Source organism: Micropterus salmoides, unplaced genomic scaffold, assembly GCF_014851395.1.
Source record: "Micropterus salmoides isolate LMB-PRFRI ecotype aquatic unplaced genomic scaffold, ASM1485139v1 Ms_hic_scaffold_10, whole genome shotgun sequence".
NCBI lineage: Eukaryota > Metazoa > Chordata > Actinopteri > Centrarchiformes > Centrarchidae > Micropterus > Micropterus salmoides.
In genome coordinates this window covers 30,171,377-30,183,979 of record NW_024040041.1, presented here as the reverse complement: position 1 = coordinate 30,183,979, position 12,603 = coordinate 30,171,377, and the positions used below count along the sequence as shown (strand labels likewise).

General features: G+C 39.3%; 1 protein-coding gene across 1 annotated transcript; it reads right to left on the bottom strand.

Moving 5' to 3' along the window:
* Positions 1-9,072: 9,072 nt before the first annotated feature.
* Positions 9,073-11,366, bottom strand: LOC119894889 (pentraxin fusion protein-like). Its single transcript, XM_038707601.1, has 4 exons — positions 11,349-11,366; positions 11,141-11,207; positions 10,148-10,355; positions 9,073-9,625 (listed from the first exon to the last, which is right to left on the bottom strand). The coding sequence occupies exons 2-4, from the start codon at positions 11,190-11,192 to the stop codon at positions 9,214-9,216; spliced, it is 672 nt and encodes a 223-aa protein (XP_038563529.1). The 5' UTR covers positions 11,193-11,207; positions 11,349-11,366; the 3' UTR covers positions 9,073-9,213.
* Positions 11,367-12,603: the final 1,237 nt, after the last annotated feature.

Genomic DNA, 12,603 nt, shown 5'->3' with positions numbered 1-12,603 from the left:
ATCCAGCTGATTAAAAGGGTCAAGCCAACAATTAAAACAGTCAAAGTGTGGACAGATGAATCTACAGCAGATATACAGGACTGTTTTGGGAACGTGGATTGGAGTATGTTCAGAGAGGCCACCTAGGAGAGCCACATAAACCTTGAGGATATACGTCATCAGTGACATCATGCATCAGCAAATGTGTTGATTGTGGTGATCACTAGATAAAATCATTCCCAAACAGAAGGCCTGGATGAAAGGAGAGGTGAGGGCTCTATCCAGAGCCTCAGGGGAGCAGCCCAGGGACCAACTCCAGATCTATGTCAGTGTCTGAAGAAACCTAATGTGTTTTTGATGGAAACCCACACAGACACAAGGAGAATATGCAAACTCCACACACAAAGGCTGGGGCAACTGGGGTTTGAACACACGACCTTCTTGCTGTAAGGCCATAGTGCTATCCACTGGACCACCTGCTGCTTTTTGGGCCACAGCTAGCAGTGTGAAGCTAGCTCATGCTAATCCTAGAGATGCTTGATTTCCAGCTTTGTCCAGTTGTCCCTTTATGTGTCCCTATGATATAAAAAAATTATAATGTGGGATACTGTCCCAAAGTATCTATTCAAAAGGGCTCATATCTTTCAAATCTTACTTGTGCGCTGGACGCCATGACGAGTGAATACTGCGGTGCGCTTATGGTAGTTTGTGGTAGTCCATTCTCAAAATGTCACTGCTGAACTGCACAATAATTGGTGTCATGTGTTGTCCATAACAGCTTTTTAAACCAAACTCAGTCATTGGCATCAGTTTGTTTAATGCCAGTGTCATGTATGGCGGATAGACTGCACTGAGTCATAGTTATCGTAGTGCCAACAGTTCCTGAAGGCAACATGACTGAGGAGAGTCTTCTGCCTTCTTTCTTAGGGTGTCAGTTGAAGCCACGCCCCCTCTGCAAAATCAGGGCCAAAAGTCTGAAACTGAAAAAATCGGATCTGAGACTGAAAACATAAGATTTGAAGGTGTAAAAAAATGCTTTGATTCTGAAAACATAAAAACTGGAACTGAAAAAAATAAGTCCTCAAATATCAAAATTTTACCTGCGATGGACTGGCGACATGTCCAGGGTGTACCCCGCCTTTCGCCCGATGCCAGCTGGGATTGGCTCCAGACCCCCGCAACCCTGTAGGCAGGATATCAAAATGTTAAAAAGTGAAAAATGAAAATTGATAATTTATTCAAAATAATTCCAGAATTAACATTTTATTTAAACTAAAAACAAAACACTGAAACACTTATTTTGAATACACGGTTGTATTTTTCAAGTTGAAGTTGACCAAAACTTTTTTAATTTAATTAAAACATTTGGCCCTGATTTAGCTCCATACTCCACCACCTTAACCAACTACAACAGTAAAATCCTGCTTTTATATTAATGCATAAGTATCATAATAAGAATCATAATCTAATGATAGAATATATAATCACAGGGGACATTTTTCTGCTTTGAGAACTTTTACTTTTAATACTTTAAGTACATTTTCCTCATTATACTTACCTTAACTGAAGTAACATTGTCAATGCAGTACTTTCACTTGAAATAGAGTACTTTTACAGTGTTGTATTAGTACTTTTAGATTAGATTAGATTCTTTATTGTCCTTTCCAGGAAATTGGTTTCCACCATCTATACGTACATTGCCTCACATATACACAACATCAACATACATAACAGCGTGCTGTATAATTTATACACAAATTGACTCCCAAACCAAAACATACCTTTTACTTAGCAAGTACTCTTGTTGAGTAGTGTTATGGCAGACAGGATAAAACTCCAGGGATCTATATCTACGTCCTGATGGTAGCAGAGTGGAAAATGTGTTGAGAGTGCTTTCCATAAAATGGCTTTCCCATTGAGGTTAGAGAGGTTGAGGGTGGGGAGACCAATTATTTTAGAGGCATTATTTGTGATGCGTGTAAATTTGTTCTTGTTGGTCACAGTGAGTATGTTGAAATAACAGATGAACTATGCTTTTGTAGAGTAGCAGTAGAAGGTGGGGAGCAACCGAAGAGATTTAAGTTTACGGATGGCAGAGAGTCTTTGTTGGCAGCATTTGAAAGTGTCAGTGTTATGTTGATCAAAATTCTGTTTATTGTCCAGAGTGAGTCCAAGGTATCTGAAGCACTCCACCATTTCAACAGCTACATACTGATGCATGTAGGGTTGGGGGTGACAATATGGGCTGTGCTGTTAGAGTTGGGTGTTTTAATTTAAAACATTTCTTTTGTCTATGCAACATTCACCTGAAGATGATTATTTGAACACCACTGCATGGGGCGATGAGAGATGGAGTCTTGATAGTTTAAGACTCCATAGATTAACTTAAAGGTTCAGTGTGTAAGTTTTAGAGGTATCTAGCGGTGAGGGTTGCAAACAGGGTTGGGGAGTAACGGATTACATGTAACAGCGTTATGTAATCAGGATACAAAAATAAAGTAACTGTATTCCGTTACAGAACAGAAAATAAAGACGTAATCAGATTACAGGTCCGATTACCCGACGGAGGCCAGTCTGACCACTGGGAACTCAGTTTGGCTCTTGTCACCCCGGGGCTGAGTCAGCTAATGAGGCTGTGTTCGATCCTGCTCGTGTTGTGTTCACTGGGAGGCTGCTGAGCGCAGTTTTGTTGCCCGCTCACCCAGCGACGCTCTCCGCAATCATTCCCCGCCGGGTCCCCCCCCTGCCCTGAAAACCTCCAGTGCTTCAGTAAAGGTGTAAACCTTAAATGCACACTCTGGTGCTCTGACTTCACATTACGGGCATAGTAACCATATTTGACCAGTAACTTTAACTGAGCTAATTAATGGCAGCTAGTTAGCAGTTAGCAGAGTTGCTACAGCAACAAGTAAGTTAAAGCCGTGTGTCCATCATGAAACTCCGCCAGAATTAAGGCAGAGGAGCAGGGGAACATCAGAGAGAAAACCAGATAATATTTTCCATCAAATATGATCCAGTTTCAACAAAATCAGTGAATAAAGTTGTGCTTTCGTACAATAAACTACGGAAGCCCTAAGCTGACGACTGATTCACATGCTCACAATTAAGCACGTGCTGGAGTGTTCGCATCCCAGCCATTGGTCCACATTCATCAACCTATGGACTTTTCATTTCCCCATCATTCCCAGGCAGAGGAAATTCATCCACTTCTCATTTAGGGAAATCCATTTAACTACACATTTCCTGACGGTTATTTCAGAACCTTTGAAATAGCCGTCGGGAAATGTGGGACTAGATTCCCCTGAATCTCTTCATAACAACTTTTTTGAAAAGAGAATGACTAAAAACACAAAGAAGAATAAAAAAGTTTGCTGAAAGTGGGAGTCAAACCAGCAATCCTTAGGATGTAAGTCCTGGGCTCTACCAATTCAGCAAACTACTGATTCACAAATTGCTACAAAATTATCATAAAGAAAGGCACCAGCCGACCCCTGTATTCAGCTATAGTTCGTTATCTCGAGATCACGAGATAATTATCCCGTTATCACGGGAAAACGGAGTAAAAAAAATATTTGAATCAATGGCCGTTTAGGGCTTCCGTAGTAATCAGTGGTGCCTGGTTCTAGAAACACTAATTTTCAGCAGGGTCATAAAAACAAAGAAAGCTTTTCATTGGACACTACATGATTTCAGCCCCACCAGTGCAGGATGATTCATCAAAATTTTAAAATAGTTTTCCAGGAAATCACGAATTTGTCATGGGAATGGGATATTTTATAATTGTATTTTTCTCTAAAAATGCACTGAGCAGACAACGCATCTTTGATACTCTTTGTCTTTAAGTAATCCAAAAGTAACTAAACGTAATCAGGTTACATTACTTTTATTTTTTGGTACTTGGATTACATTACTGATTCCATTTTTTAACAAGTAATTGGTAATTGTACCGGATTACATTTTTAAAGTAACCCTCCCAACCCTGGTTGCAAATTGCAACCGGCGGCTCACAGTGCATTTACTTGACCCTGACAAACTATTTGTCAAGTGTACACCCAGCTGCACCCTCAGCACTGCCCTTGGTGTTAATTAAAATTATGACCATTTTAATGAAACCAAGTGACAGAATATGTTGTAGATTATACATCCTAATGATTTCAAATGTTTTGGCATTTGAAATAACCACTTAAATATTTTATATATATATAAATATAATTTATTATTTTTAACTGCAATTTTTTTTTTTAAATGCACAACAATCTTGGCACCATTATTATTGCAGGATGTCATGTGTGTTAGCATTATAGCTACAGCTCACAATTAACAACCTCTACCTTCCCATTTATATTGAGCTGTGTTGTTTCCCAGTTCAGGGGCTGAAAACTTGTGGCCCTAAAGGTCCATTCTCTGATCGATTCTCTGAAAGATCCAAACGGCCTCAGACTAAACCAGCTCCCCCTTTTCAAATGACAATATTGTTCATTGTTGATTTAGGTCTTTTTAGGGGTTTGAACTGCAGAATATCACCAGACTTTGACAAGCAGCATGGCTGTTAATAAAACAATAAAACCCTCTACTTTACGTACCTCTGCCACTTTTAAAGGCATAATCACCACCTCATTTATACACCTGTTAATGCTTCATGTGATGCTGAGACACCTGTCAATCCCGTTCAATCTTACTACATACGATTGAATGATTATACGATACTAGTTTTTAAAATGTGTGCTTCCTGGGAGAGGGGGGATTTTGCAGTGTTGAGTTATGACAAGCTGATCATCAAACCCAGAAATAGTTCCTAAACTATGCAAGTCGGGCTTTAGGACTAAGGCTGTTTCTCATCACTAATAATAACATTGTGCCCTTTAAATCTTCCAAATAAAGGCTTGGTAATTGCACATGTGAATATCTTTAGCATAAACAACAAGTTGCATTACTTGAACAATCTGGTGCTTGCTTATTCTATTCATATACTGGCTGTATCTGAGACTCATTTAGATCCATCTATTCAGAACTCTGACTTACGGGTTAATGGTTTCTCACACTTTAGGAGGGACAGAAATATACATGGTGGTGGGGTTTTGTACAAAACCATCTTCCAATTAAACTATGTTCTGATCTTATGCTTATTGATGTAGAAGCATTGTGGGTTCAGGTTCATTTACCCCACTTGAAAGTAAAAGTGGTGGCTGCTACAGACCTCCTGATACTGATGGTGACTATCTCACTCAATTATGTGAAGTAACTGATAGAGTCCCTGAAATAAGCAGTGAAATATATTTGCTTGGTGGTAAAACAGGCAAAACTTACCCTCGATCATTGTGGCACTAGAATGCATGTGACAAGTGAAGCTAAGTCTGAAGAATTATTTCAAGATCTTTGATGCAATCATCCTTCTCACTGTGTGGGTAAATGCATTCAGCAACAAAATATTTTTTGTTGCAATGGATAGCATTATCGGTGACTTGCAGGTTCCAGAGCACAGCAACCATATGTGAAACATTCGTACCCATCCTGAGGCTGACAGACCTGACTGAAGCGCTGATGAAGACAACACTGACACTGACAGCCCAAGTTAAATTTAAGACTTTTAAGACGTTTTTAATACCACCTAGGATGAAATTTAATACCAACTTCACTGCCGTTTAAGGGAAAATCTGTATTAATTTTAAGCCAGAGAAAATTATTTACGAAGTTACATGAATTTAATACATTTTAGTAAATTTTATTATATTATATATTATAAATTTTGTTATAATACATTCATATTTAACACACTATAGCTTGGGGTGTGTTTTTACTTTCATAAGATAAAATGAATCAAGGACGTCACTTTGTGTTGAAAAGTGGTGGGGACCTAAGGGTTCAGAGGGGTGTGACGATACACCTAGCTCACATGCACAATTCACAATATTGGGTTCTCGAGAATATATTAGATATATAATATATTTTAACACTATTTGATGAAATACTCAATGCTGAAATATATTTAAATGGGGGTCTGGGGGTCCCCTAGAAAATTTGGAGCACTAAACACTTCCTGCATTCTGGAGAGATTTTCTGCAGCAATTTATGATTGAATTGTCTTTATTTAAATAAAGTGATTCAGATTTTTGTAGCTTCAACTTTTTTGAATAATGCACATTTGTTTCTTTTATCTTTAAATTGCATTGCATGTTTTCTTATTATGCAAATAAACCTTTCTCAAAGTATTTTCATTTGTTTTTTTAACATTTCTTGTTGCAAGCCATTTTCAGAACATATTTAACAAATGCTTTTTAAAAAAGTGATGGAGACATGTCCCCAGTATCCACAGTGTAAATGACACCTATGAAATGAATACAATATTTTTGCACTAACTCTTAAGGGGTGAAATCAAAAATACAAACAAATTGTGTGGTATGAGTTACACTGTGGCTAGATAAGGTAAACTAATATAATATGCCAATTGCTTCAGTGACTATTCATCCTGTTCTGTTTTTCTAAAGCATCTAAAGTCTGCTTGAAATATAGTATTATATAGTATTGGCTTGAAGGCAATTCGCCCGCCAACTTGTACGTATCACTGGCTTTCTGAATTTCAGACACTTGCCCATTCTGACTCGTCGAGCTAACGTTAGTAGCACGTCAGAGACCTTTTCTTTTCTTTTCTAACAACTGACTGATTCGTGCAGAGCTGGATGCCAGAGCTGTTGCGCCGCGAACACACGCCACGGAGTATGTTATGAAGTCTCACACACACAAAGTATTCATTTATGACGTTAAGGCATTAATTAATTACTACAAAAAGACAAGAAAAAATTTAAGACCTTGGTAAACGAAATTTAATACTTTGGTAATGAAATTTAAGACTTTTAAGGCCTTATTTTTAGAATATGAAATTTAAGACTTTTTAAATACTTTTAAGACCCCGCAGGTATCCTGACTGACAAGACTGCTTTTCCATATTTTCTGTCATGCAGTATCTATGATGTTACAATGGTCATTTGCGTGCAGCACCATCTGCCTGGGATCTGCTACGCTTAGTCTGTCTATACCACTCAGAACAGGACACCGCGACAGTCTTTTGAAACTGTAAGTCGACCAGGCTCCCAACAACTGGAGCATCTGCAGCTTGTTTCAGAGAGAGGCTGAAATGAGGCTCTGCATGAAGGGCCAGTATAAGGTAGAAATATTTTCTTTTAAACCTCGAATCATGCAAAGCTACCACATGAGTCACATAACTACAATATAGAGCTAGAAATGCAGTGTACTAGGTCACCTTTAAAGCCATATCTATAAGATGCAGTTGCAGATGTAGAGCACTTTTTAAATCAGTACACTAAAGTGCAAAGACAATAAAACACACATACAACAAATAATAAGAGCAAGAAAACACTTAAGAAATTAAAATACAGAAAAATGAATAAATAAATAAATTTGACTTAAATCAGGAAAGGCTCTCTAATGTTTATGATCCACTAGGGAAGCAGCAGATGGCAGTATTTGCTGGAGGAAAGTATTTTACATCCAATTTTTGGACATCACAGAGGCAGTCAGTAAGAGAAATTCCAGGGTCTGTGGATCTGACAGGCAAGTACATCTGTGTGTCATCAGCATAAACACAAAAAGAGACACCATGTTTCTGAATATTGTGTCCAAGAGGAAGCATTTAAAAGGAAAATAAAATGGGTCCCAAGGCCGACTCCTGAGACCTCATTTGACCATAGCAAAGTAATTGTAAGATACCTTTTGTTGATGAAAGAGGGTTGAAATGTTGTAATGTTGTAATATGGTGTAATAGCCATAACAAGGCTTTGGAATAAGTTATAATTTAGCGTTGATTAATAGGTTTGAGTCGAAGATAGCTCCTACTCCACCTCCTCGTCAGAGTATGAATATGACTGGGGGAAGTGCATTCATTTAGACAAATTCTTCATGACCCTGCCAGGTGTCAGTAGGAGAAAACAGATCAAAATGATAATCTGATATTTATTTGTTTACTAGTACAGCTGTAGATGCAAGATGAAGTGCTCATTTTTATTAGGTTTTTGTGCACAGCTCCTCTTCTTTTTACTTTTGATTTGACTAATTTAAGTCGTTGGGTGACAGATACGGATAGTATGGGGTTTTGGGTGGGTAACTGCTGAAAAGGAAGAGCAGAGAACCGTGCAAGCCTGCAACTCAACTAATAAACATGCCTAGATTTCTAGAAATGAGAGCTGCTCCATGTCACACTCTGCCTGTCTGCCATGCGGTGTTTTGCACTTTTGTGTTTAGTCTTGTCATGTCTGTTACCCCAGTGATCCCTCTGCATGTCTGTCTCTGTTTTCCCCTCTGCTCTCTCTCTCTCTCTCTGCCTACCTGTGCCTCGTTAGCCTCATGTCTTTCACCTGTGTTGCTCCCGCTCTGTCTTGTCTTTGTTGGGTCATTGTTTATTGTCACCCAGTTTTACAGTGTGTTGCCTTCCTACTCGTCGCGTCTCCCTGTTTCCCTACTTATTTTGGATTCTGGTTTTCTCGTTTGGATTACTTTGTTTTTGGACTCTGTCATCAGCCACTCAGTTTGTAAGTGTGCTCGCCTTTGTTTGTTTATTAAAACCCCTTGAACTGTACCTCCTTTGCCTTGCGTCCTTCATTTGGGTCCTCCAACCTGCTCAACCCTGCCTTCACCACCAAACCGTGACAGAATGACCCGACCAAACATGGACCCAGCGGACATAGTTAAGTTGCCCAGCACTTGGGAGGAATTAGGGGTGCCCAAGGAGGAGCTAGCAGCAGAGGAGCCACAGTTTTTCAAACTGCTCTCAGTCATGTGGGGGACCGACCCCGAGATGGCTCTGCTCGTGGCCTCCTCCCGGTGGAGAAAGACTCTTGATTTAGAGACTGTGTCAAAACTCTGCTCTGACACCCCCCAGTATGAGATTGCTAAGCCTGCTAGCCTCAAACCCCAGCCTGCTTGTATGTATGTATGTATGTATGTATGTATATATTTGTTATTTTAAAGATATCTAGATGTATCTAAGGTAGCTAGCCAATTGATTCTTAAACTGCAATTATTAAAAAAACAACAACCTTGGCACCATTCGATGCACGAACATGCAACATTATATTCCACTACAACAAGCATTGCCATGCATATATTTTTATTGTTGCCAATGACATTGGTGCATAGACCAAACACAGAGCTTTATATTGCCTTACTTAACATTATGACATAGCCTACGTTATTGCAGCATGTCGTGTCTTAGCATTATAGCTACAGCTCACGATTAAGAACTTGTACCTGCCCATTCATTCTGAGCTGAGTGGTTTCCCAGTCGAAAACATTTCCTCTGGTCACTCTCTTCCCTGAGAACATGTCTTGGATCGTGCTGTCTGAGAGGACAGAGTCCCACAAATTAACATCACAGATCTCCCCAACAAAACTCTGCCTGGCATCAAAACCCCCCAGATAAGCATCCGGATCTTGTCCGAGGAGAACCTTGCCTCCGGAGCGGACAGTGTGACCTTTCTTGTAAATTTTGGTCAAGCTTTTCTTCCCGTCCATGAAGAGGGCAGTCGCACCTGAACTGGAGTCCCAGGTGACGCAGAGGTGGGTCTGCAGAGCACCGAGCTCAGGGACTTTGAAGAGAACCCCGTGTCCACTTCCACTCAGGTAGAGGGACAATCTAAACACACACATATAAAATTCATTTGTATGCATATTTCAAAACAGTTTCAGAGGGACACAACTTAAAAATACATCAGGGTTAAAAGACAAAGGAAATACAAAGCCAGGTTGGTGTCAGTGAAATGAGGTAAACCCACCCACCTGCACCTCATTCCCTCATCAGCCACTAAATGTATCGGTCCACTTCCTTTGTTAACTTGTCTGTTTGTTCAAGTTACTATCTTTACCATTGTTTTCAATTGTTGCTGGACATTCAAGATTCATGTAATATTCATACCTGCCTGTCTGGCAAAGAAAAGCATTAGAATAGCAGCAGTAGTTGTAGCAGTATTGTTAGTTTTGGCATCTGTTTATAGCAGTTAGTTTAGTTATATATTGTTAGTAGTAGCCTTTGTTGTAGAAACGGTAGTATAAGTAATATCTTAATATAATGGAATGTGATCAAAAAATATGATCATAAATCCTTAATACTATCTTAAATGCAGAATATCGGCATATTGTTGGCTGTCAGAGTGTCTACCTGCCGTCCAGTTCACGCCACACATTCAGCTCATCCTCGTGCACAGTCCGGTACGCAAAGAGGATGACCTCGCGGCTTCCTCTGAGCTCTGTGGCCACATTCATGCACAGAGTGAAAGCCCTCATGTACAGGGATTTCTGGGGCACCATCTCAACATAATTGGTATTGGTCTCAGTCGGGAATACCAAGGTCTTAATGGCAACACTCCCTGAGAGACAAGAAACAGATCTTGTCAAGCAAAGGTACACAGCAGGCAACATCAGTATGTTTGTCTGAGTCCTAAACATTATGTAATAATAACAATAAGAGCTATTTCAAAGCAAATTTCATAAAAATACAAGAGTTCCTTTTGATCAAGAGCTTCCTGTTTGTATCCAAGATGACTGAGGTGAGCACACTGAGATATGTTCAGGAGTTACTACTTGACTTTAAAACAGCATTTTAACTGACAGAGACAAATTAACAGGGAAGCAGTGGGGTTTAAATACATCTAAAGACAAACATCAAACAATCCATCCATCCATCCATCCATCCATCGTCAACCACTGCGTACAGGGTTGTGGGGGGCTGGAGCCAATCCCTGCTGACATTGGGTGAAAGGCGGGGTACACCCAGGTCGCCAGTCCATCGCAGATTTATCTAACAATTATTTTTATAATTGTTTTGTCTACAAACTGTCGTAAAAGCTGCATTTGCTATTTTCTAAGTTTCCAGGCCCCATGGTGATGTTTTAAAATGTCTTGTTTTTGCCCAACCAAAAGTCAAACAAAATCTTAAGATACTTTTAACCATTTTTTGCTCAAAAAATAACAAACCATAAAAATCGCTATAAACATAGGTGATCATCAACTCATTGATTAATCAACAAACCATTTTAGCTTTAGTTTATTTACCTTTAAATGTGCAGACTAATACCTTCAATTAAACATAAAGCATTATATTTAGACATCCACTGACACGAAGACTCAAAATAAAGGTATATAATTACTGTACCGGCCAACATTGTGGAGAAGGCACCGAGAAAAAGGATGGCTGAAAGTCCCATTTTGTCTCCGTAAACCTGCAGAAAATTAAACAAATTTACTTTTAAAATCTTTCCACACATTTCCATGGAGTTTTAACTTATACGCAGTGTCAGTGGTTTTTGTGTGTAGGAAGTTTTATATAAAGATATAAAAGTACAATGAAACTGTGTACATACCGTGCTGCTGCAAAGGTCCTGCTACAAACAGAACCTGAACAGGGTTTTTATGTTGTGATTCCACGAACTCCTCCCCAGTACAACACACGGACATGCAAATTACAGCCTCTATAATTCTTTGTATCTTATCTATTAGATTGAGATCAGATGAATCTGACTGTTTAGACAAGACTAGATCTTATCAATGTACACAAAAGGGCAGACAAACAGAACTAAATATAAAAAAGGAGTGGTGGACAGTAACAATATGTACTCAAGTACTGTACTTGACAATCCATTATGAAAATAATAATCATTAATTGTGGTCCGATACAGAAGTGTTCAAAGTGAGCTTCAGCTCAGGAACTGCAGCGGTACAATCCTGCTTTTACATTAATGCACGAATAATCATAATCCAATGATATAATATACAATAGCACAACAGTCACAGGGGACATTTTAATGTACTTTTACTTTTTAATACTTTAAGTACATGTTCCTCGTCATACTTGCATACCTTTGCTTAAGTAACATTTTCAATGCAGTTCTCTCAGGAAAGGTTGAGCCCAGGACACAAACTGAGGACTGATCATCCTGCAGCAGGCCACTCTTGTGGACACCCAGTGATGCACTGGCACACTACTAATGATGCATCCCATGCTCAATTGACCAGAAATGTTACCCTGGCCAAGATTTATCTCCCACACAACTCGGAGAACCAGTCGAATGTCTACCACTCTCACTTAAGTAAAGGATCTGAATACTTAGTCCATCACAATAAAAAAGGAACGTCCAGGGATTATAAAGCGGTATTTTCCAGAAACATGCAGCTGAATGAGATGCATGTGAAAAAGCTCCAAAATGACTGAGAAGACAAGACTTTCAGGTCTGCACACGAACGTTTCAAAGAATGACACAGCTTTTATTTCTCCTTAGGATTCATCATGAAGTTATGAACCACCACACCAGAAAGGCCAAACGTCACAGAACACAACAGACCATGAATTCAACATGAAATTATTTATTTCATTATAAATGTACATCACAGCTATAATACAATTTGCTAAAAATGTGTAATGTGATCCTGCCGGAACAGGATCCGGGACCACACGGATCACATATTTAAATCAAATATTGAAATAGGTACACTATTAAGCTCCATTCCAAGGGAAAAGTTTAGTTTACTAAGTCACAGCTGTCTGACAGTGACCAGCCTTGACCTTTGAGTTCAGCCTTATCTCTTTTGGCAGGTATCCTTCTGTTCAGTTTTTCTGTC